This window comes from Melospiza georgiana, chromosome 5, assembly GCF_028018845.1.
Source record: "Melospiza georgiana isolate bMelGeo1 chromosome 5, bMelGeo1.pri, whole genome shotgun sequence".
Taxonomy (NCBI): Eukaryota; Metazoa; Chordata; class Aves; order Passeriformes; family Passerellidae; genus Melospiza; species Melospiza georgiana.
The window spans coordinates 35165858-35192241 of NC_080434.1; the positions used below are offsets into that span (position 1 = coordinate 35165858).

General features: G+C 40.4%; 2 protein-coding genes across 3 annotated transcripts in view; one reads left to right on the forward strand and one right to left on the reverse strand.

Annotated features, from left to right (window-relative positions):
• The window catches only part of LOC131084154 (bifunctional heparan sulfate N-deacetylase/N-sulfotransferase 3), a 162916-nt gene extending 146170 nt beyond the window's left edge, over window positions 1–16746 (forward strand). For both annotated transcript variants that reach the window (XM_058025331.1, XM_058025332.1), the window contains exon 15: window positions 16733–16746. The gene's annotated coding sequence lies outside the window, so the exon portion shown is untranslated. The remainder of the gene's footprint in view (window positions 1–16732) is intronic.
• The window catches only part of SEC24D (SEC24 homolog D, COPII coat complex component), a 41782-nt gene that overhangs the window by 9845 nt on the left and 5553 nt on the right, over window positions 1–26384 (reverse strand). The window contains exons 4-11 of the mRNA XM_058025330.1: window positions 26060–26208; window positions 24445–24717; window positions 23573–23694; window positions 20759–20870; window positions 19326–19453; window positions 5419–5557; window positions 4140–4255; window positions 1702–1826 (exon numbers count right to left, since the gene is read on the reverse strand). Of these exons, the coding sequence (XP_057881313.1) occupies window positions 1702–1826; window positions 4140–4255; window positions 5419–5557; window positions 19326–19453; window positions 20759–20870; window positions 23573–23694; window positions 24445–24717; window positions 26060–26208 (1164 nt within the window). The remainder of the gene's footprint in view (window positions 1–1701; window positions 1827–4139; window positions 4256–5418; window positions 5558–19325; window positions 19454–20758; window positions 20871–23572; window positions 23695–24444; window positions 24718–26059; window positions 26209–26384) is intronic.

A 26384-nucleotide genomic window follows, 5' to 3' on the forward strand; every position in this document is an offset into this window, starting at 1 on the left:
AATCATAATTGCACAACTCATTACTCTGGTTTTCTGAACTCATAAGCACATTTCTACAAACACATTTCTCAGTATTTCTCAAGATACAGTCAGGGAGGGCGTTCTGGTTTGGAACACAGGTCTGAAAACATCTGCTCCAAAATTTCAGCAATTCTTTTTCTGCACAGATTTCTTTGGTACCCCAAGTCCTTCCTCTCAAAGATACAAGCTCAAGGTGAATTCCCTGCAGAGGGCTTTTCCCTCGTGTGGGAACAGCAGAATATTTCTGTTGGTGTCTTTGCCCAGCAACAGAAAATGAACACACAGTGACCTCTGTGTCTAAGCAACATAGTAAAATTTTCACCATACATTTTGGTGGAATGCCTTATGTTTGTCTTCTTTTAAATTAATATTGCTTAAGCCAACAGAAAAATCTGAAGAAAATGAAGGGCCTGGCTTTCTTTTTTTAATTGCTTTTTTCAATAGACAGGAAAACTTTGGCCCAAATTATTTCACAACAAATCTCTCAGAGTGCTGGTGAGAAGGATGAGTATGTGTCTCTTGTGATATGGATACACTTGCTTTCATTCCTCTTCTGCTTGCCCCATTCAAATTTACAAACTGCCAAATGTTTTTGTTACTCCACTCATGCCTCTTATTCTCTTCAGAGTCATGACCACTCCTGATGGAAAACTCTGAGATATGCCCAGGATAATATCAAACACTTGTGTCTCCAGTGTAATCTTCAGTGAAAAACTACTTGAGAGATGGCCTTACATGGACATCTGATAAAATAAACCCCCCCCCCTGGACTGGAATTTCTTTCCGGCACAGGGATCCCACAAGGCCATAAGAAAAAAGATTTTTAACATATCCCACATTGTCCCAAGGAAGTCATCTCCCACCCTTCTTCAACTGATCTCTTAATTTCTTAAGTCTGTTCTCTCTCTGCAAGCACTGTTATTTAGAAAGCATTTTCTTTATGGATTTTTTTAATATGCTTTTATATGTAGACAAGAAACATCTTGTCTGCTTTATTTTTCAGTCTTTCACTGCTCTCATTTCCCTATGTGTCTGTGCTATTTAAACTCTATTGAAAACTACATTAATACATTAAAATTTACACCAAAATAAACTAAAATCATACACTATCAATAATACTGATGAGCAGTAACACTGCTGTGTGTTTCATGCTCACAAAGCACATGTGCTCTATTTCACAAAATTGTTGCTGCCTACAGATACAAACCAGGACAAGAAAGTCTCACAGTGCAGCAAGAAGCTTATAAGTTTTGCTAATTAACAGTAAGAGCTAAGACACAAGCCACCAGCACTATGGCTTTAGAGAGACTGGCTACTCCTGAGGATTCGGGTTTGGGTGTTTCCCTGTTGAATTCAGTGAGAAAAGCAGGGCCCCAGCAAACACAACTGCTGCCAGTGAAGTGGTAACACCACTAGAGTTCACTGCAGGCAAGGAAAAGAATACAAGCTCCACGTGCAGAAGGCATGGCAGATTCTTTCTGTTCATACAGTAAGGCCAGATATCCAAGCGTAACAATTGCCAGCAGCATTAAAAACTAACATTTGGTCACTATCACTCAAAAAAACTCCTGTTCTGGGAATTCTGACATTTTCCACAGCTTGGTTTTGCCTTTCACCCTGCAAAGCTGCATGAGAAGTGCAGCATAGTAGGTTAAGCCAAGCACACTAACGCCTCTTTACCTTGGAAGTTTGTCTAGCAGAGTCTTCAGTTCATCACATATGAGTTTCACTAGGCCACTCTTTATGTTCCTGTATGATACATCAATCATGAAGATAAAAGCTGGTGGCTTAGGAGGCTTCTTGTCCTACACAGAAAAAAAAAAGACCATTCACAGGGAAAATTAGACAGTGTCCTGTTATGAGGAAAACATTTAGAGGTGGTACCATAAGGCAATGCAAATATAGTGTTCAGTTGTTTGAAAAAGGTTGTGAATCATAAATAGTAATTACTGCAGAGAGCTGACACATATTGGGTAAAGTCCAGCCCTGGAAAAGAGCACTATCACTGGAAAACAGCATCCTAATGGAATAAAATATCTAAAGGGTAACAGTTCATCAGATAAGATGAAGCACCAACTTTTCTGCTGAAACTCAAGTGTTTAAAAAATTTTGTATTTTGGCTTTTTTCTGTACCCCTGCTTTCCTTGGGGAGTTCCTCTTATCCACAGTCTAAGTGGCACACAAATTGTGCCTACGCTACTGACACAAGTCTCTGTTAGTAAGAAAAAGTAGAGGAAGGTTTGCTAAAAAAAAAAGTAATGCAAGAGATGTACCTTGGAAGTTAATACAAAATGAACAGAGGAAGAGTGAACATCAGATTCCCTGAAATGGGTTTCTTTAATTCCCATTAGATGAGTAGTTGTCATTATTTGGTGTCAAATTCAGGACAGCTTTTTCATTACAGTTTCACTTCCTTCATAGAGAGTTCTGACCTCTTAAACAAATTATACTTGTTAAACTAAACCCTAGAAAAATTCCAGTTAAGAAAAATTAATCTAACCCTTGAATTATGACTCATCCTTAGTCCCTGGCAAACTTTAAACTGAACTGAACATTATACCCTTGATCTCACTCATTTGACTCATGCAAATCAGGATTAATTCCAGTGAACCAAAACCAGGCAGGATTTTTCAAAACTGTTCTGTTTACTGTTCTTGGATTCAGAGACTGCACCAAAACCTGCTTCTAAACTCTTGTATCAGATCAGCATTTAGAAAGAATCTCTAAGTTCTGACAAATATATGGCAGAAACATGGACTTGTACTCTCACCACATCCGCTTAGCAGGAGTGCAGTAATGCAAACCAGCTGGGATTTGTTAACATTCTTTGTAGCTCTTCATCCTTGTCATTTGATAAGCACAAAAGGAAATGACTTCTCAGTTCTGGTCTTGTACTGGATTTATAAAAGAAGGGAACCACTGCAACTTGGAGCCAAGTGAAAACTCCATTACAAAATAACGCTACATTTAATGACTTAGCATTTCCAGAGTGCTATTTTGTAAGAGATTTCTTTTTTGTAACATTGCAGTAAGTCTGAGGATGCATCTTTGTAGCAAGCAGGCAGACCACACTGGGCGACCTGTAGAGGAAACTCCCTGGTTTAAGATAGGTGGCAGAAGTTGAGGCTTCAGAATTTCATGGAGCTTCACTGGACGCACACTGAGTGTCCCACACTGTATTTCTGCAGCATTTCACCAAAATTCTCTCCTGCTTTGGGGTTTAACCCAGGTTTCAATCAAATCTTATAGGTTAGCTGAGAGATCTCACCGGATTTTGGAGCAGTACTCAAGTGAGCAAGCAGACCCAAACCTTTTCATTTTCTTCATCCCAGCAATAATGTGATGGTCTGAAGAAGATACTGGTAACTACTCCAAGATTTTGTATGACCCAGTTGCCTTTTCTAACCTTATGATGGCCTCAGCTCCACTCACAGGAAAAAATTCTGCCTGATTCCAGCAAGAACAGAAAAATGTGTCCGTGCTGTGGTCAGATGATGTCAGACTTGCAGTTTTGTAAAATGAGCTGAAGTTTAAAAAGATTAAGTAATTTATGCTTCCAGAAGTATCAAATAGAGTTCTGTAATAAAACCAACTACAAATATTTAGAGTAACATGAGTGGGCTCTGGATTGAGTTGTTCAGTGAGTTGATATTAAAACAGAGAACCAATTCCACTGCAACTTATTGGTCAGAATACTAAGAGGACTCTTGCCAGGAACGGATTCCAAGGTCAAATTCCCTTGCTAAGGTTTTGGGTATTAGGAAGGCAATTGAGGGACGTGTTGATCTTCAAAATCAGTAGAAGACATACATCTAAAATGCAACAATGCACCAGAATTTCAAAGCTATCCCCTGAACAGGGCAACATGCTAGTGAACATGTGCACATATCTTGTTTAAAGACTGGTCATCCATGATTTTGTTGCACCGCTTGTTATTCTTTCTTGCTTGTATCATGTTCTGCAGCACAAAAGAACAAACCATTGTATTCTCCACACCTATCCCTATTTCCTAGACTGTTCCTGGAGACTGATATGCAGCTCACGAGTGCATTTACTCTGAGGAGCTTGATTGTTTTGCCATAGCCCTGTACACTGGTTTGCACATTGGCAGTACTCACTCTGCAATAATCCAAAGTAGCCACGTACTCATAGGATCCCAGGGACAGCTCAGGCCTCTCATAGTGGTCTATCCTTCGGCCCACGTGGTCCAGGTGTTGAAAGAAGAATGGGGGGACTACAAGCCAACACAAGAACAGGAACAAACATTTCAAACTGGGCAAAGAGAGGAACAACACAACAAATCCTCCCAGCAGATGTGATATACTCCAAAGCAGGAAGAAATCAAGTGGGTTTGCACCAACAATTTACACAGAGCCAATCTTATGGTTCCTCAATGAATAGATATTCAGAATGCTTATTTTTCACATTTTTGCCTGTAAAAGTGCATGTGTGTGTGAGTGAGAGGAACATCAACCTGGGTTCTTAGCCACTGGGCTACTTTCTTAGCCATTTTTAGTCCTCACCAATGATTTTGTATTTGGTAAGTGCTTTCTGACTAAGACACTGTAGTAATACCAGCGTGATTTAAAATGATACTGCAACTTAAATGTCTTTCTTGAAGTGCTCCCAGTGCATCTAAATTTCCCTTTATGAGAGTTTAAATTGTTAGCAAACGATGAAATTTATTATCTGCTATGCCTGCACAAACATTAGAGCTCCAGGCAGCAAAGCAGTTGGAGGGAGTCTGACAAGGTTCACGTTTCAGAGTTGAAAAGATGACTGTATTAGGGAAAGCACCACAGCCCTGTGATCCAGCTGAGGAAATGCAGCTTGATACAAATGTCTAGAAAGGCTCGTTCTGGCCAAGATTTGGGATTTGGCCAGGAGCACAAGAACAGTTATGAGTCACATGCAGCACACTTGAACAAATATGGCATGGTATCTTCTGTGAAAACCAACACTTGTCACAGCAAGATGAATAGATTATTTAACCATTGCACCCACAGCTATACACAGGAAGAAGCTAACACGGGTCTAAATATTTGCTTCTTGCTGTAAATTTGCATTTCTTAAAGAAATTAATGTTTTCTTTCAGCACAAAAATTGCTTTCAATTAACAACACAAGCAGTTCTGTATCCTGTGCTGTCACAAAATTTTTAAAATACAGTTTTGATCATACCAGGCTGGACTTCATGAGTCAGCATTATTTTTCACATTTTTTTTTAACTGTACTGAACAAATATTTCCCTCTACTATTTTGAAATAAGCCTAGTTACTGCATCTCCCTGAACTATTTTTTGTTAAATCAGCAAGTCAAGAAAATAATTTTAGAGATGCAGTTTCTTTTTAGTCTTATGGAATTGATATGAATCCCAGATGAGAGAAACATGACTTACCATCATTTATACAGGTACAAAAGCCACACTGGTACCTCCTGCCCCCTTCAATGAACTGCATGAAGGGACACATGTAAGCTTTGCAGCGGTTGCACCGGATGGGGCCGGTCTCCCCGTGGTTTACAACATAAAGAGGGGTCTGTGGAGGAAGAGATGAAGAGAGAGCAATGTCAACATGACACCGAGGGCTACAAAGAGTTAATTCAGATTTAACTCCTTAGAGACCACCTGATTGAGAGATCATACATTGTTCAGCACACACACAAAAGCTGTTGAGCCCCAGAGATCCCCTCGGGGGCTATGTGGTGATGTTCACAGGGGTCTGAGGATGACAGAAGAGACAAGAGTCTTGACTCCAGGTTTCAGAAGGCTTGATTTATTATTTTATGATATATATTATATTAAAACTATACTAAAAGAACAGAAGAAAGGATTTCATCAGAAGGCTAGCTAAGAATAGAAAAAGAATGATAACAAAGGCTTGTGACTGAGACAGTCTGAGCCAGCTGACTGTGATTGGCCATTAAGTAGAAACAACCACATGAGACCAATCACAGATGCACCTGTTGCATTCCACAGCAGCAGATAATCATTGTTTACATTTCGTTCCTGAGGCCTCCCAGCTTCTCAGGAGAAAAAATCCTAAGGAAAGGATTTCTCATAAAACATGTCTGTGACAGGGCTAAATTCACAAAAATTTCTGATGTTTATCTGAAAAAGAACAAGGATTCAGACTAAAACCCCACAAGGTTTTGCAAGCATTGGAAGTTTAGGGCTCCAGGTTGATTTTCTCCAGCAAAGGGTAATTTTTACAGCTCACTAAGAAAAATCTCTTGGAGTCAGGTCTTTTGGCTTCTGTTAGATGGAACTTTTCCTGAAGAAATCTACTGCTGCTTGTCAGGTGCAAAAGGGTATTTGCTGAGAAAGCCCTTAATATTTTGTCCTAAATGCTGCTTCCCATGCTGCCTTGTTATATGCTACACTCCAGGTGAAATGATGTCAGGGTCACCAGCTAGAGGGGGAGATTTAGGAGAAACACTAATATTTCTTGAAGGAAAGCAAACAAGTACAGCACCTCAAGAACTTTTCAGTTTAATTCCACTGACCACGCTCGCTTACAACCCCTGCCAAAACCCACGGCTAAGGGAAGACATTTTCCAGATGCTTCCTTCCATAAAAACTGCAGCAACTGAAAAACTCCTGTGATTATTCTTGGAGTTAGAAAAGTCATACTTGAAACCATTGCAGAAATGGAAGTTTGCTCAATTTTTGGTGAAATGCTGCTTTTTAATCTTTTTTTCCTTACTCCTGTCATCCCCAGCTAAAAATCTCAAAAGGCAGGAATAAGAAATGTCCAGAGTTTGGACACAGCAGATCCCTACAAAAAGAAAAATGCTGACAATGCCTTTCAATGCTACACATCACACTATCACCTTCTTTTTTTCTTTAAAATAATTATTCTGTCTCTTCTTAAGGAATGGGTGTATTTCATCTATTATACAATTTATTTTTTACTGCTGCATAAGGATGCATTTTGCCAAGGATTTTCTACATACGAGTAGATTTTTACTACATGGGTTTTAAGTGCTCCCTCCTGCTCCACTGAGATATTCTTTTACTTTGTGTTCTTTCCTCTTTGTAAATTGAGTTTAACCCAAATTAACCAATAATGCCAGCTGGCAAACATCAGGGTCATTTTTCAGACATGAAAGCCTTGGCCATGAAACTTGCTCATCAGCCACAATGGCTTAATAAGGTTTAAAAGTTCTGGGTTTTGTTCATTACTTGGCAATTTTCTGATTATCATTCTGCTGTATTAGTTTAATGAGACCTGGATCTGGTTTGCAGTTAATATTATCATAACATCTGACCTGGTATGGGAAAAAAAACAAGACTAAACCAATTCCTGATGTATTTATACATACTGATGCAGTAACTTTCAACCTTGGTTTGATATATTTAATATCCAAGAAAAAATTACTCACCAAAAATGTTCACATTTTGATATATCAAAATTAAGACTTTTACATAAAAAGCATAAACAAGAACAATTAAAAAATAAATGCCATGAAGTTCAGAGCCCAAGTATCTACATTCTTACACACATGTAATAAATTACCTTCTTGAAGACAAAAAATTAAGAGAGAAAAAAAAAAACAAGAAATGACAACTAAAAACGTACATGACAGAATTAAGGAGTTTGTCTAAAAACCATTTTTTTAAAAGCAGTCCTATTTGCCTCCTAAACTAATTTATTAATCAGAATTTTTAGAAATTAAATGAAATTTACATCTTTAAATCTGAAGTGTTTTCTTTAACACTTCAGAACATTACTTCAATAATTAAAATATTTAATGGAAAAACTATCTGCATAACTCAGACCAAAAGCACTCAAAATCCACTTCTTGATGAGAACAATGAAGTTGTGAAAGAAACTTCACCTCCAAAAAGCTGCCTTTCAGTGCACTACACTGCAGAGCCCAGCATCCCACCACCCAATCGCGAAAGAATTTCTATTTCTGTGTGCAAACTGCTATTGCACTTCCAAACATCAAAGTCATTTCTGTCATAGTAAAACAACTTTTAAAATAAAGTACATTTCTGTGGGAACATACAGAGGTAAGTAATACTGTGCATGTAAAAAGTCCTGAGTTTAAATTAAGGATACATAAAAGAAAAAGAGTGAAAAAAAAAGTGATACAGAATGGGAAAGTCTTGTTTGGTGTGCTCCACTCTCTGTAGATGTCACTGTACACCAGAGGAAAAAGTACAGAGATCTCTTTATGCTCCCATCAAAATCAGTGGCAAACTCTCATAGCAGCAGGGGAATGGGGTAAAATTTAATAAGAGTTTTTTATATTTGTGGGGGGGCTGGTTCTCTTTTGTTTTTGGTGGGGTTTTGTATTGTTTTGGGGTTTTTTGGTTGGGTTTTTTTTTTCAGTAAATGCAATACTCCTGTTTCTTTTGCCTTTCCACCAACAAAGTATCAGCATTTTCTCTCTCTTGTCTCAGAACCAATCTCCCAGTTTTGCTGGGAGGCACAACACTGTAATTTTATGTTAAAGCAAAGGAGGATTGGGCAGAAGATGGAAAATGCTGCAAGAGACCTGCACAAACTTATATTTCTCTGGAACCTTGAGGCCCCACTGAAGTGCAAGCCCTGAGTGCTGATCTGATAAACCATAACTTAACCCCAAATGTAGCTGCAATAAGAGGAGTTTTATTTTGGAAATATTTCAGGAAGACCATCTCTCAGGAGTCAGAAAAATATCACAAAGCAACAGACAGACATTGGTGGCACAGCTCCAAGATAAAACACATCCATAAAAATTTCCAAAGGGACTTGAACCTGCACTTTAAAGTCTGAGAAAGCTGAATTTCTATTGCTTGCTATAAAAATGAAGTCCTGACATGCTCCTGAGGGTGATGCCTGCAAACTATCACCATATTCTTACTGCAGGACGTGGACCACAGCTGCAAATTTTAAGTGTAGGAATAAGGACTGTGCTAAAGCTCCAGATCATCATGGCACACCTCTGGGAAAGCACTGGAAAAAGTCCTAAGGGAGAGATCCTCTGGAGAACAAGAGAGGCACATACAGATACTGAAGAAAATGACCCATTTCTCAGACAACAAAATAAACAGATCAGTGTCTCTATGAGACTCTTACAGTGTAAGCCATGATTCTAGAGTTGTTACTGACAGTTACATTGATGAAAATCTGGTCATTAAAATATTCCTAGGAAAATGTCAATATATGCCAGACAACATAACCTTCTAATGAACAAAGGAGAAGGCTTTGTCCAAGCATGGCACTGCTGCCCCAGGAAAATGTTGGGTTTAATTAGCACAGTAAAAAGATGACAAAAACCTCCACTGGATAACCAAAGAGAATTCTGAAATGTAACACTGATGTTTTTGGAAAAAAACTAGGTCATGAACCAAAGTGTCTCTGTTTCCTAGCACTGTTGAAGGGGTTTGTTTTCTTTTTTTCTATCATCATAGATTGCTTTTGAGAAAGATTAACCAGTCTACAAATAATCCCTTGGTTTTGAGTTGCTTTACTGATTCACGTTAAAACGTCAAGAAAGCATTTCCCTTTGTGATGTTCCCACTGTGTTTTATCAGCAGCCATTCCCTCTGAAGGCATGAGTTATTCAGCCTACTCTTGGTTTTCAGATGTTGAACATGCTCAGCCTCCTCAGCTGATGATTCAGGCCAGTTTGGACTATCTCATCTGCAAGGTTCAACTATTTATTGTACCACACTTCTTTTCCATTGATTTCCTTGTTTGCTTGCAAGACTGCAGCAAGGCTAAGGCATCCTCCATGTGATGCAGGCTCTCCTGGCTCTAGCCTGGTTTTCTCAGACCACGTAAAAATGCCAAAAGCATGTTCAAACCTTCTTGCTCAAAGTCCCTCTAGGCCCAAGCTGCACATTCCTCTGCATACACAGCACTGCAAAACACACCATGGCATAGGAGCTGAATTTCAAGTGGACCCTGCACATGGGATATGACCCAGTATGTAGGAAGAAACCCAGAAAACCATTTATCACTTTCTGTGTATCATACCTCAGCCTAGCCCTGAAATCCTTACTCAGCATTCCCCTTTTAAGGGGAATATGGCAATTAACTGAACAGAGCTGGCAGTGTGAAGAGTGTAAATACAGACTATACTCTATTCAGCATGAGAGGGATTTGTGCAAGTTTGGGGATGGGGGAAAATACCCATAATAATGATACATGTATCATACAGGGGACAGAAGGAGAGAAAAGAAAAAGGACAAAAGTTCATTATCCATGCCTGAGAGGCACCCCAAGTTCTGCAGTCATGACCCCAGGCTGGGAGCCCCAAGCACTAACAGGGCAGTGCTCTGCAGCCCCTCTCAGCTTTGCAGTGCTGAGTGCTCTCAGGATGCAGGTACAGGCTGTACCTGGAGGCACGGCCAGCAGCCAGGATTAACTGCTGACAGAAGCAGGAGTGTGGAATTGCTAACCAAGAGACGGTGCTGCACAATACACTTCCAAAACGTTAGCATGTGGAACCCATCAGCTCAGCCAGACCTGCCTCAGCCCAGGGCACCTCAAGCCAGCAGGAGGGAGTGCTGCAGAGGCACAAACCCAGGGCAAGAACAAGGGCCAGACCAAAGTGCCCCAGGACATCACTGCTACTGCTGTTAGCACCCCTGAGGGTGATAAGCACAGGTTCTATCACATGCCAGGGCTGAGGCTCAGGGCTGTGCCAATCCACAGCTCCACTTCCCCCCTTATCAGTACCACAAGTGGTGCAGCACTGCACTCCTGCTCCGAGACTCTAAGGCAGGATTGTTACACCAGCTGTAAAACCACTGACAAGTAAGGCAGCAAGGCTCAAGGGGCTTCTCTACAGAAATGCTAAGTAGTAATTACAAGGGATTAGCTTTACTGGTCGTAAGATTTTCACATCAAAATTGAAGTAGGATTTTCAGTGACATGATAACCAAACAGAACTCTTAAAGACACCTCATTCAGGTATGATTTCTGTTTTTCTGCAAATCACTGCTGCAGAGTTCTAGAGAATCTTCAAAATGTCAGACTGAATTTGGGCATGAAATACTGATTTCTGGACAGAACCAGTCTCTTACTGTATGGTGCTGTATGATTTATCAAGGTGAGTTTGTCCTCTCATAATTTTTTTTAAGCTAGCTAAATAAATTATCAGGTCAACACCACAGTTTAAAACACAGGCACAGCCTGTAAAATACAAAGATAATTGCTTACTTGGCACATCAATTCTGTTTTAAAAAGTCCAAGACCATTTAATGCATACAAAGCTGTGACTGTTTCTACATCCTTAGGACAGGCAATAAACCAATACTGCAAACAGCACTCATGGAACATGCAGCTCTAGGTTTACAAAACAACTATGTCAGTTTATACATGAATCTAAGTGTGCTATAGTGACCTCTGAAGCAGCACTCTCCTAGAGAAAATTCTGTGCCAGAACATTATCAATGTTGTTCATATCTTCACAGCAACAACAAAACCAAAACTCCACGTTGGATTTCAGATCCATTTTGGCCAGCTGGGCTATCAGCAACTTGAGGGACCAATCAGGTGTTGGGAATTTTTCCTTTTTATGCACACACAGATGGACAGACAGATGTGTATCCATAGACATAAAGTATTTTATCAGCATATGAGAGAAGAGCAATTGCTGAGCTGAGATCATGCATGAGAATCTAATGAGTGGAAGGTTTCCCTCTTTCTCAAAACCAAGGCTGTTTCTCTTTTATTAGAAGACATTACTTTGACTTTTTAAACTGACTATTCATGTTTGCATTCCTGAGAACTTTCACAACAGGAACTGTATGGTTCCTATCTTTGCCAAATATATTAAAGAAACTTTAATTAGGGAAAAAAGCATAGAAATGTTTAGAATTATTTAAATTAGAGATGGAAAGAACAGTTCTGCTTATGTGCAGCCTTTCCTGGACAATATTTATTAGTGAAAATACCTCTAAGGCTAATTAATTTATTTCCACAGTGATCAGTAAGAACTGGGCATAGTTAAAGCATCATGCTGCATTCCCAAGCCAACCATAGCTAGCCAATTGCTACAGGAGAACTTAGAAAGTACAAGGAGAATTTTTGCTATGTGAACAAAAAGCAGCACTGAACAATTTCAGCTCTGTAGCAGGACATTTGGGATGAGTTTAATGGCCTTTATAAAAAAGTCAAGTCCTTTCTAGGATGGTGGTTTTGAAGGTCAATAGTAAAACTAACTGTTACTTCACAAATATCACATCAGGTCACAATGTTCCCACTCCAAGTCTCTCTCTCATGAATATTTTTGCTACTACAGTAGCTGGGATGCTTCAAGCAGACTCCAAAACCTTCAAACATTAATAATATTTGTATGGGACTTGCAACCTTCCCCTCTTTTATTAGCACAGCTGAGTGTCACAACTGGGTGGAACTGAGTTCTGGCAGTGTGCTGCTTTGGGCTGGGGTACAGTTACTTTGCAGTTACAGTTCAGTTTCAGTTCCAGTTTGTTTTCCTCACAGTGCCTGGAATGGGGCTGTGTTATGGATATGTGCTGAACATGGGAGATAACACAGAGATGGTTCTGCTCCTGCTCAGCAGGACTCACCCAGGGCCAAGGCCCTTCCTGCTTTCCACAGTGCCACACTGGGAGGAGACTGAGAGGGGAGACAGCCAGGAGAGCTGATCCTGCTGACCACAGGGATATTCCAGACCTCATGGTCAGTAAATAAAAGGGGGGAACAAGGAGCAATGGGGGGAACAAGGAGGAAAAGAGACACTTGGAATGCTGGTGCTTGTCTTCCCAAGGCACCATTACTGTGATGGGGCCCTGCTCTCCTGGGGATGGCTGAACACCTGGCTACCCATGGGAAGTGTGATCATTTCCTTGATTTGATTTGCTGGCATGTGTGGCTTTTGCTTTCTCTATCTTTGTCTCAAGATTTCAGTTTTCCAACGTTTACCCTTCCCATTCTCCCCCTGATCCCACTGGTGGGGGAGTGAACTGCCTGGGGTTAAACCATGACATGAGGAAAGCAATCCTGTGAAGGACACAGAGCTGCCCTACTGAGGACATGGTCTGTGCCTCTGTTTAGCAAGCACACAACTTCCATGTAATAACACCCTTTACACGGTGCATCCAAAATACAACATTGCATAATATGCATAGGTAAATAAAATATGCAAGAACAACTCCAGTTTAAAAAGCAAAATACAAACCTTTCCTCTGGAACTTACTCAATACCAGTGTGCTCTGAATCTCTCAAGTACAAGGAACAGATCAATGGCCCAAATGATTTTTAACTTGAGCATCATTTTTGTTGGCAAAACAAATGATCAGTATTATTGGCCAGTTCATTAAATAGATATAACTATTACTTTTATTTCCCTTTTATATGTACTGCTGTAGAGTCACACTTTTCTTCTGCCATTACAATTCTGAAGGACAGTCACAGTCTCTGACTTACCAGAAACTGTATTACATCATCCTTATAAAGGCTTCTTCTTGGTTTAAATTTCAGATTTGTATAAAATCAGTCAGGAACTCTGATTGGAACACAAATAAAATCTATATAAATGTCCCATTTTCAGATCACTGCTCTGAGCTCTATCAGAATTACATCCTTACCATAACACCAGTGGTGCAGGGACCAACATACCACAGAAGTATTTTAAATGGTACATTTTAGGACTACTTTTTAATGTACATTAAAAACCTAAAGACAGAAGAAAGTAAATTAGAAAATTTGATTCAATTAGAAGAAGCTCTGCTGCAAAAGCCATTGCTAAACCTGCCTCTGAATGCTCATTCTAGTTACAGAGTGCAGTTACAAGCTAACAGAAAACTTTCTCCTTGATGATGAAGTCTTGGGAAGCAATCCAGTTCCAAATGATTTACTACCAAGTGCACACTAGCACAGGGCATACTCCATAAAGAAAGCCTCATCTAATACAGGATTTATGCACCTCTAAATTAGGCATTGTGAAACCAAGCTTACAGGCACTCATCTCCAGAGGGGTGTAACACTTTCTGGGTGAAGCACCTGCAGGTGCCTGAGACTTCTGGGCTCTCCACACCATGAATGGCAGAGTCAGGCGCCTCAGAGGAGCTTAGCAAAACCCCCAGACATTAATCTGCCACTAGGTAGCTGAAAAAATGAAAATAAAACAGCTTTGACAGAGAAACAAAGTTGGCCCTGCCCCAAACAGACTGAAAACTATGAGCCCAAAGTCTCAGTCCTCTCCCAAACGAGACCACCACCAAGGATTCATTGGAAATGGTTTTACTTTAATACCTGGAAAATGTGTGTTTAGGCTCACACCAGCATGGTATGCAGCAACATGTATTAAGTACATCATATATGCAGGGCTTCTACTCCCACCATGTTTTAGAGCAAACACAACAACCCAAACACAATGACAAAATCATCCCCTGTTGGATCTTGGACAATCCAGACACCAGAACATGCAAAATAATCCATTCTGACAACACGACAGAAGTGTCAACAGCAGCTCTTTTCTTCAATTTCCTTAGAACTATCATCTTACCAGCACTATGGACAATTTTACTGGCTAACTCTGCTCTCATGGAGGGGTGTCATGACAGATGTCCTCATTTGTGTCAAGCCAGCCACCATGCAGATAGGCATGACCTGGTTGATATAATGTAACCCTTCTGAAGGAAGAACCTTTCAACAGAATCCCTCCTTAAAAGCTCTTAAATGAGCCAAGCTCCCATGCTCTAAGCAGTAACAGCCTCCTGTGAATCAGTAACCAAATAAAAGACACAAATCAAAGGGTAAACCCCAAATGATGGCTTTTTACAGTGCAGAGGTGTTATCAGCAAGCACCTCTGCTCCTCAGAGCCAGCTTATCAACACATTCCTTACAGAAAGGAGACCTCAGCAGGATGTTTAGGTGCAATCATTTCACCTTGCAGACTAAGTATTCCTCACTCTCTTCAAATCCAAGTTCTGCACAAGCACAGAGTTGCTAATGAATGTGTCTGTGCAAAGCTGTGCCTCAAACTGCAGCCACAGCCTGCCTGCCCTGCTCACTAGCTGTGAAACCAGGGACAACAGAACCTGGGTCCCACAGAGTCAATCACATTTTTAGTTATCCACCTTACTCAATTTTAGCTGCTGCCGACCTTACAGCTCCATCCTGGAACCCATACTATCATCTCTGTAAAAATCATGGCTTTCCAAACAGCTCAGCTGCACTGAGCCTCATCAAATTTCACTATTCTGAAAAGGTAAAATGGCTTTTAGCTCATGAACCAGCATTTCTGAGAAGCAATTCCATTCTCTTAACTAATTAATTAACTGAGGAGAAAATGGAAGTGATATATTAGATTCCCACCAATAAATATTTCTAAAAGCTAATAAATTTAAATAAATAAGAAAGAACATGGCAAAGCACAATGACACAAAACTACTAAGGAGCAAAGAAGGCAAATAACTAAAGCTAGAGATAAGTATTTTGAATTGTTTATTTTGGATTTTACAACATGAAATACTCTTTTAACTAACTTTTGCTATCAAGTAGTATTAATGCTAAATCAAGATCACATGGTTTATTCAGGCTGTGGAAACATTCATCCATCTCCAAAACAAATTCATGCAGGGCTTGGTCTAGGATGATAACTGTGAGAATTAGTTTATTTTTACAGACTGTTGCTAAAGCACTGGTGGACTAAAAATAAGTTCTGTCAAACAATGATACTGTACTCTCAATCTATAACAAACAAATACTTTCCATAGATCATCCAAATCAGGAGAGTGAAAATGAACTGTTACATTAAAGAAATAATAAATATGGACTTGGAAAGATAAGACTGTGAAATTTGTGGTGCTTTTAAGACACTGGCAGAGGAGGGAAGGCATGAAAGTTTTAATAGCCTTTGTTTCCAGTGATAAATAGTGCACAGGCAATGTTCACTGGTTCATGATTTTCTAGATTGGCTGCAGGTTTTTTGTAGCAACCTTTAAAAGACTCTGTGCCCTCCATGGATTTTCCCCCACTAACTTTTCAGCTTGAGGGTTTTCTGAATAAATTCCTTTCACCCGCCCTTCTGAGGCTCAGTGCCTGCATGCCAAGTGCTGCTACCTCACCTGTTCTTGGGGTATCAAACACAACCTTACAATCATCTTTACCCATCGGTCCCCACTAATGCCTTAAATTCATTCTCATGTGTGATTTCACACTTCTCAAGTAAAGCTTCATTTGTGACCTTTTCCTCAGTGTGACCTTTTACTGTCTCAATTTTAATGATGGCTTCTCCACAACACTTTCATTGTGCAGCTTTACCAGGTTTCATTCTTCATTTTTTTCTTTCTCACTGCAGGGGCAAACCCTGTTTGTTTGGGGGATCACTTGAAACACATTACATTTATTCAAAGACATGCATGACATCCTTCCATTTACCATCCTTATCTACCAACATTATGATTTCACTTTCTGCTCTTATTTTCTCCTACAGAGATAACTTGTATCCCATTCCTTACTAGAAATGGAGATAACTGGTGTACATCTCTTAAAAAGACATCCCTGTTCAATTTTTTGCTCCTGACAATTTTTTATCAGATCTTAGCTAACATAAATTCACTTTGCATGTTAATATTCACTTTTTTCCACTTCACTTTTGGAGGCAGGACACCAGTCTCTCTGTGTAGACATTCCACTTGGCCAAAAAGAATCCACAGTGAATAATGAACTTAAATCTGCCTTTCAGACTTGTTGAAATCCCAAATTACCTTCTCCCCTTTGGAAAACCTTCCAACTGAAAGTGTGAGAATACTGTCAAGTCCCCAGATTGAAATCTTTTAGCTGAAAGCTCCCAGGATCTTTTAGCTGAAAGCTCCCAGGAGATCTCCATCTCCTCTTGTATCCTTAGTGAAAGGAAGCAAATCCCCAGAACTCAATTTCCAGCTGAGTTACTGTCTCCATGAAGGCAATTGACAGTTTATTTTCTAAAAACAAAATCCATTACATTTACAAGTCATCCACCCAAACAGTGACAGTGTTCAATTAAGAAAGAGAGTTAAGATTTGTTCAACTGGGCTCTCCCTTTCATACACATTCCTAATTCTGCTACTGCCAGAAGACTTAGCTATTTCTTTTTTCTTAACTAAATTTTGCTGCAGTTATTGTGTAAAACATGTTGCATATCAAGAAATAAAGAAATTAAGACATAATTTCACCTTGTAACCCAATAGCACGTGATGAGCATCACCTGTAGATAGTACCTTTTAAGCACATCTCTAAACTAGGGTGGATATTCTGAAACAAAGAACTTCCTGTGCCTTGCAGTCACCAGTTTCAGGCAGAACACACCGTACTAGGAAGTTCAGAAATACAAATAAGCCCCTGAATGTATTTTACCTCTATAAAAAGCCCAGTTCTTTCAAATTAAGTGGCTTTTCAAAATTAAAGTAGTTATAAATCCCATATGGAAGACCATTTTTATTAGGATATCTTAAGAGTAAGAACTTATTTTGGCAGCAGCAGTGAAGACAAAGGGCACATGCAAAGCCATGGAAAAACTGCCTCAGCTAAGACTGCCCAGCTCTTCCCACTCCAACACTATCTCCTTAGTTCTTACAACTTTACCAAGATATTATTGTTCTGACTAGAATTTTCCACACTGGGCTTTTGCCAATTTTGAGAGCCAAAGGACAGGCTAGGGAAAAACACACTGCTCCTTCCAGATGAATGAGCCCCACTGACCTTTGCAGCAGCTCGAGGGCACTCACACTTCACGACGGGTGGCTCACTGAGCACATCTTCTTGGCAACCCCAGGAAAACCCCCCTGAACCTGGCCAAGGACAGATGTTTGGGCATACTGCAAACTGATGTATGCAGAAGAGATTTAGATTGTAGCAATTCATTGATCACCCTGTCCAAACACAATGCAGGAGATAGGGAAGCCATGTGTGGGAAATGTAAAGGACTAGAGGCAGACTCTGAGTGCACGATGCACAAATGAAGAGCCAAGGTGAAAATGGATTTTGTAAATGCCACTTGGGCACAGAATCTGGGATCAAGGGTGGAAGAGAGCAAAGGTTGCCTGATAAAGTGAAGGGGTGGAGAAGCAGCAGCAGGAGCTTCATCTAGGAGAAAATGCAAGGAGGGGGGGCAACAGGCCAAGTGTGCACATTTCCCTCAAGAACTGGAATGAAACCCGAAGTTGCTGTCTAGCAGACAAATGCTGAGACTTTGTATCTGCAGAGCCATCAGTAATACATCCTATTTCCCTGTGGACCACAGAGAAGATAACTGTAATCTACCCTGTTGAAATAATACTCTCAACTCAAACTGCAGAGGTCTGCTGGACTGGAAGTCATCCATCCTGATAAAGAGCAACATCTGCTTTTTTCCAATAAATATTAAAAAAAAAATACCAAGAATTTATAAGCAATAAAACAAAGTTAAAGAAAAATCAGACTGCAAAACCAAGCACTGAATGTCTTAGCAATTTTAATTAGGCTTTCCTGTGCAGGCAGTTTATGAGGAGTTTTTGAAGACACAATCACATACTACAACTTTGATGAAATCCCTGCTTTTTCCCTCATGACACAGCACTCTGGAGTAAATCAATGTAAGACACGAAAAGGAAATGCGTTCTGCAGACCTTGCACAATTTAGAACCTGAAGAATTTAGAAGCAATGGAGAACACAGCAGATGAAGACCAAGCAAGATAATCCCATAGACGATGTAGCTAAATGCTGCAGTAGAAAAATGGATTTATCCCTGCCACTGATAGAATTCTCTGGGGTGCCAGGAAACCTGGGTAATTGTTTGAAGACCAGAGAATACTGCAGAACAGATCTGCAGAAGAACTAGGGATATGTTTTGAATACAGACAGTTATTAGAGATGGTTATGTGAGAAAAGGTTAGCGCCTTCAAATGAGTGCTAAAAATGGCTGGTTACATTTGTCTTCTTTCTATGACTCAGCTCATCCAAGCAGAAACCCCAATTACCTTCTTGGTCTACTGTGAAATTATTTTCTAAAGATCTCAACAGAAAAATGCGTTTCATCAAATCCAACTCTCCACATCTTAAAACTAACTTCATGCAGTTTGTGGTCATCCTCTTTTAATACCTTTGCCTAAAACTACAGAGTTTCCAGCAGAGTAAGCAACTAACAAAGCTGGCATGAACAAGAGGCAGTTGGGGAAACACCAGGCATCCAGGGGAGTCATCACTACTGTACCTTTTCCAAATGAAAACTTTTGTCCTTTGAAGTCAGACCATGACCCCAGCACACCTCAGTCTCCTGTCACCTCTTTAGGAACTGGTGGTACCAATTCCCAGTGTGGCTAAAACACCCTCCCCGCCACCCCAGAGGCCCGCGGAGTGAGTGCAGTGCCCCGTACCTCGTTCGGGGGCACAGCAGCGAAGGGCTGGATGACGGCCGCCAGGGGGATGCGGGCCTGCCGGGCCATGTCTGCCGTCAGCGGGAAGCAGTAGGTGCTGCAGCGCAGGTACCGGGGGCTGGCGTGGCCTGCAAGCACCACAGAGAGCTGAGAGGCTGCCAGGAGGAACCTGCCCAGCCCAGCACCCAGCAGGACAACCAGAACACAGAGCAACAAGTGCACGTGCTACATTCAACACATTCCTTCTTTTCCTCCCATGCAGGCTTTACCCATCTTTGCTCCTTATACCCCAGCCCATTGCCCCTCCATGTGGTTCAATCTTTTCTTCCTGAGTTTAAAGCAGAGATTTAAACATGACAAGAATAAGCCAACAATTACTTGCAAGAACAATCTCAGTAGAGATTACTTGGAAACATCCCATATCTATGATCTTAGAAGAAAACGTGGATGCTATCCCAGTGGATGTGTCAACAGTGTACACAAAGGGATGAGGCAGACTGATCTCTACTGTTAAAACTTCTCTCATGAGCTACCTCTGATTCAGAAAACACTGTGTCTGTCTTAACATCACCACGCTCACCTACACTGCAAAATACAGGGTGCAAAGTCACCACCACAGTTCCAAGAGGACACTGAGCACAGGCCCCTCAAGGAGAAACTGCTGTGAGATGCAGGCAAGAGCATAGAAACGAGTTCAGGAATCTGATTCCTGATGCTCCCTTTGTAACCAACAAACTGCAGCTCTGCTCAGTTTGTTGAAAGGAATTTCTTGGATCATCAGAATAGATTTATCCCATTCTCAGATAATGCCAAAAAATCTCAGTGCATTTGTACATTTTATTCAATTTATCTCAGCATTGATAAATTACTGCTGGGCTGAGTTAGACCACCAGTTTAACCTGTATTAAAATATTGAGCCTGCTGTCAAGAGCAGCATGTGGAAGATTGCAACCCCAGGCTCCAGGCAGAAACAAAGGCAGATAAATTTTTCCTTTGGCCAGTGTACATCAACTAGACAGCTTGCATACTGCCTCTACCACTTGAATAGAAATTAATATCCTAAAAGGTAACAGTGCTAGTCTAGTCTTACTGCTTCTTCTAATGTCCACCTTTCAAATTTTCAGAAAGGATTTTTAACTTGAAATGTAATACCTTCAAAAATTTTAAGTTAAAAAGCAAAGTTGTCTCAATTACTCATATTCTTTGAAAGGCCAGGAAGGGTAGAGGAGGTGTTAAGTCACGGTGTAAGAACTCAGCTCCCACTTCCCTCCTCCCCCCTTTTTTCCTGTTCAAATGAAGTTTGCAATTTCATGAACAATTTAGAGCAAATACCATCATTTTCAGATGAGAAATTTGAGAATTTAACCTTTTTTAAATTTAATTATATTAGATTTCCCCTAGAAGACTGCCAAAGCAGTAACGAGGACAGTTACCTTGGTCCTGGATCACGCAGTTGGTGGTGACGAGGGGAGGAACCTGTCCTCTCGTGTTTGTGGCATAGACCTGCCCTCCCCTGGCAGCCTTGTCATTCTCAATCACTTGGATCTGATGAGTGAGAAGCAAGAACAGCATGAGGAAGGTAAGTCATCCAGCTACACCCCTGAACAGGCTAAGATCTACACAAAGAAAGACTCTGGTTGAAGCCTCATTTATAACAATTTACAATATAATGTCAGGAAATATTTATGCAGCTGACTTGGCTGCCCAAATTCCTTTCCCATAGGCTGCTCCCTGTTACTTCTGCACATCCCTCACTCAGGTTTAATGCTGACACTTTTCAGGATACAATCAAAGTTATGTAAAGCTGTATTTTGTTCCACACCAGAAATCCAATCACTGATACCATCACTCCTCCTCTCTCCTCAGCAACCTGGTTTAGAGTGCAGCCAAACAGCTGTGGGAGGCAAGAGGAACGAGACAGGGAATTTCTCAAGCTGCCTTTGCCACTGCTGCTGGTGCCTCATGGAATTGTGTCTTTACACTGCACATGAACTTCTAATAATAGCTAGGGAACTTCAGAAGCCTCTGTTGGAAGGCAAACAGAGAAGAAAAACTAAATTAGTTGCATGGAGTCTACTGATCAATGTCCAAGAGGCATTTCCTAACGCACAGAAAATAGTCTGGGGCCTATATTTTTTTTTTTTATCAATAAAGTTCTTCTGTGCTGCAATTTAAATATACAAGACATTCCTCAGAGAGCCTGTTAGATCTTCTGCTTGATTACTTTTCCCTGCCTCCCTGCCTTGTATACTTATAGCTAACTCTTGCATTAGAAGGAAAAAGGTTTTGCTCTAAAAAGGTCCACTGGCTGAAGAAAGCAAACCACTCTGAGACTTAGCTCTGCAAAGGATCAATGTGCCACGCTATTCTGCAGCTAACTGACCTAAATATATCATTGTTCTTGGAAATAATTGTTGACAAAGACCAGATGCAAGTTTTCATAGATGTTGTCAGGGTACATATCAGCCTCTAACATATGTAAGAGAAATATAAATCAACAATGGCTACAGATAAGAAGTAAATTTATCTGGCAACACTACTATAATTACATAATGTAAATATAACAACAGAAATACACATGGTCATACTTATTTCTCGTTCTGAATTAGCTTTTTGTCCTTTACAGACGTTGACCCAGATCATGTTTCTTTCAAACATTCCTTCAGATCCTCTCTGTAAGGCTTAAACAAACCTTTTAACCTATTTTAACATGGCTGTTGCAGTCAAGGCTGTTTATACTGTGTGCATAATTGAAACAAGACATCAGCCCATGTTTTCATGCCAGACCTCCTTCCCTCCCTGACCTTTTTTTTTTAATTACACAAGATCATTTTATCCCTCTACTGTAAAAAGTGTTGCACTGAAACACTAGGAATGATTGACTTAAGGGCATTTGTTATTTATACAGACACTTGATTCAGGGTTTTTTTAACACAGTGTTTTTCAGTTAAAAATTGCCTTTAACGAGGCAATTGCAGTTGTTACATTAACCCCTAAGGGATTATCAACAAGTATTTTTCCAAAGTTACTGGGGGTTTGCATCAAATTCATCACTGGGTAAAAAAAAAAAAATCTTTTCTAGAAGGACAAAAGAATACCCAAATTTAAAGAAGCAAGATAGTTTCATACTAAACAGTGTGAGGCTTTTGCAAAAATGTTTCTCCTGTACAGCAAATTTGCCTCAGTGAGAAGTGTAAAATTCCTTCACCCAGACTAGCCTGCTGTGCAGTGGTGAAAACATTTTTTTAAAGTAGCAAGTTCTAGGTTGAAGCTGCTTCAAGAATTCTGACTCTCTGAGGACCCTCTGACCCGTCCAGGTGATTGCTAGAACCACCCCAAGTGTGGGCACCAGAACATTTTCTCCATGAGTTTAGCACACTATTGCTTTCTATTTCCATCAGCTGTTTCCAATAAAGAAGTTAAATGCTGCCTGTGCCTGAGCAGCCCTTTCTCTGCACACCAATTAGACTGTTTCAGAAAGATGGATGCAACCATAACCTCCTTTTCTCTAGCACCATCCTGAGAAGAGACACTGTCCCACCAGTGCTCAGTGTTCAACAGCTGAGCCTCTCCAGCCTGCATGCAGCTTAAGCACCAGGTATATTCCAGGCTACTGAAATCTTCATGAGGCTGCAGCAACTGAAATGATGGCTCAGGCAAATAATTCCAGTTGTCTGAGAAACTCTTGAAATCAAAAGGCAAAGTGGCTTCTGAGCACATGACTTCTCAGCCTTGCCAGGACTGCACTTCCAGAGTTCATTACCTGTATGGTGTACAAATCCTACTTCTGGTATCTGGTACTAAGTTCAAGCCTTCAAACTTTTCAGATGAAAAGGAAAGGTGATAAGCTGCAGTGAACACAAGCAGTTCTTCAGTACTGGACACTGTCTCATTAAGAATCCTGTTGGGAATTCCTAGTGAAGTATTTCCTACAAACTATTTGGGACATATTCATGTACTAGTATCCCATGTTAGATAAAGTTATAAAGCCTCTTCAGTACTCCAACTAATTTCATAGACTAATTGATCCAAAACTGACAGCACAGAGTACAAAACTGCATTAATTAGAAACTGCAAGAATTAGAAGGTATGTTGAGAACCAAGCCATGTAAGTCACATGTAAGTGCCAAAGTATGTTACGGAAAGCCTGACCAGCTAAAACAAACACAATGTGAGCATTTGTCATCGCTTTATTTTAAATGCAGCAGCAAGTTACATTTATAAAAAATTAGAGCCACATTACTTACTGGGCTTGGAATGGAGTCAGGATCAAGCTTCTTCTGTGGTGGGCCTGAGAGCTGTGCTGGACCACCAGGAAAAGCACCAGGATAGGACAGCTGAGATGCTGCCATCTGAGGACCATAGTTTGCTGCAGAGTTACAAATGATAATTCATTTGAAGTATTCAAGTTCCATTATCAATGGTTAGCATCAACTTCTGACATGCAATTAATTCTTACTCAGCTAAGTGCAACTCCTCTTTCCCCTCTGTTCTCAGCAACTAAAAGAACTGGATATCTGTGGCTCAGTTTGGCTTTGTGTTTTTAAAAAGTAAGACCAACACCAGATGTGAAAACTTTGGCTCCAAAGTTTTCAGGTTTATGTCAAGTAGGACAGTTAGTAGAGATTAGCACAGCTACTCACACCAGGCTATTACCTCAGACAATCTCTCCACTAACATCAGTCAATGCAAATAGATATCATTAGTTGGCTTTTTGTATTCAGTTACAATCCATTATTGCTATAGCAAAGCATTTTTGAAAGCTACTTATGACACTACTACAAGACAGAAAGCAGCCTATACCTTTACAGAGTGTAAGAAAAACACCTTCCTGTAGTGTGGTGTGCCTTCACCAATTACTAACCACTAATTCTGATTCTGATCCTAATTAATCTCCTTTTTCTTGTACAGTCTCAACAGAGTGCTAAACTTGTGAGCAAAAGCAGAGCCTGTCTCAAGTGTACTGACTGACAATGCACATCCTTCCCTTCTACAGAAAGGGAGCTCATATTTCATTTTCCCCAGTCAGCTAAAGATTCAGTCATGAATGGACACAGTTCCACCAGTGATTGCTCCTGCACACTTTGTTTTCAACCACATAACAAACATCCTTCCCTACCTTGCTGAGGATGATATCCAGGCCCTGGAGGCTGTCCCGGAAGGTGCTGCAGGTTGGGATTTGGAGGGACAGGCCCAGGGACTGCACCCTGCCTGGCCACAGGAGGCAATACTGGCTGGGCACAAAGGCCATTGGCACTGTTTGCTGGTGGAGGAGGCAGCTGTGCTGCAGGAGGCAAACCCATCTGCTGCTGGCCTGGGGGCAGCAGCCGCGGGCCCTGGAAAGCCGCCGGGTGCCCGGGAGACACGGCAGAGCCTGGAGCAGCGCCAGGACCTGACAGAGAGATGACATCAGGTGAGTCAGGAATTAAAACCTTCCAAACCTGTGGCAAAGGTGCTCTGGTTCTGCTCAGCACATTTCTATGGCATACAGGCAATACTGGATCCCGTGCTGACAGCGCTGCCTTATGGGACTCTGTGTGTCTGAGCACAGGACAAATCGTGCTTTAGGCCTCGGCTGATTCAGTCATTTTATTTCTTTTGGCTCTACTTGCAATAAAATCCTGCAGCTGGGGTACATGGGGAAAGAGTGAGAGAAGCCAGAGTTGGACAGTTCTTCACTAGAACACACATAGGTCACTCAACTTTCAAAATACTACTTCATTTCAGAATGTGAAACAACATTCTTTTTGCTCAATAATCCATTCCTCTTATGTGGCATGTTTTTGTTAGTCTGCTATTTGTATTTCACCATTACAGGTTTGATGGAAAATAAACCCACTTGATACTAAAAGATGAAACATGTGGGAATTATTTTGTAGACACTGGCAAGGAATTGTTTGTTGTTTATAAGATTCAGATTTCAATTTGAATTAAGAGGACTCTGAAAAGAGAAATTTTTTGAGACTTACAATCTGTAAACACTTATTACTTTACAAAACCTACATTTTAAAATCAGATTTTCCCCCAAAGACAACACAACTTCAAAGAGACCTAGAAGAATAACCAATATTAAGTCTGAAGCAAAAGAACAATGTGTTCATATACAAACACTGAAATACATCTTCTGTCACATATGTTAACTGAAAAAAATCTTTACATGTAAAATTCAAGCCTCCCAGTACATAACATGAGAACACTGTATTTTATACAATTGTTTTAAAATTGTTTATATATTTTGCATAATTTAAATACATATCAGCATTCATTGCTGGAAGTCATTTTTATGGAAGCATCACATGATCACATCTTTATGGCCTAGGTTTGAGATGGTATAACATCAAAATAAATGTAGATAAATTTAGATTAAAACTCAAAAATGTTTAGACAAGAAAAGAAAATATTTTTGTAACTAGAGAACCCATAAAAAGTTGAGAAAAATTAAATCCTGTCTGCATATTATTGCTCATGCCTTGGCTACTACTGACACATTCACTGAGTATTTTGAGAAACAACTTTTGGGCTATCAGAATTTAATGGAAGGTTTGTCAAACATCAATTGACAATTAACCCAATACTACTCATTTAAGGAACTGGATGAGATAAAATGCTAAGAACTTAAGCCAATGATGGTGGCCAAAGGTCTCATTTTCTGTTTATACAGAAGTTCAGTGAGTTTTAATGATCATAGTGTTAATGCTGTAACTGAGAAGAAGTCAATCAGATAAACCAATTACCGTAGCTATTTATCTGCATGCTGCTGAGCTGGTCAGCAAGTTGTGCTGGAGGGGAAGCAGGTGCAGTACTTGGGAAGGCTGCTGGGGACTGATGATTGTAGGGAGGATAGGAAGGTCCTGTGTTACTTGGAGGTGAAGGGCCTTGAAACCTAAAGGAAAAAATCAGTGCAGTTTTGCAAAAAAATTACATCAAACAATCACAACTCTCAAAAGATCTCATACCTCCTCAAGATGGTGCTGAAACAATTAATTAGGACAAAACCCTAATGGAGTATGCCCGCATTCTGCTCAGACACTGTACACTTGTATTAAAATACACAAAGGA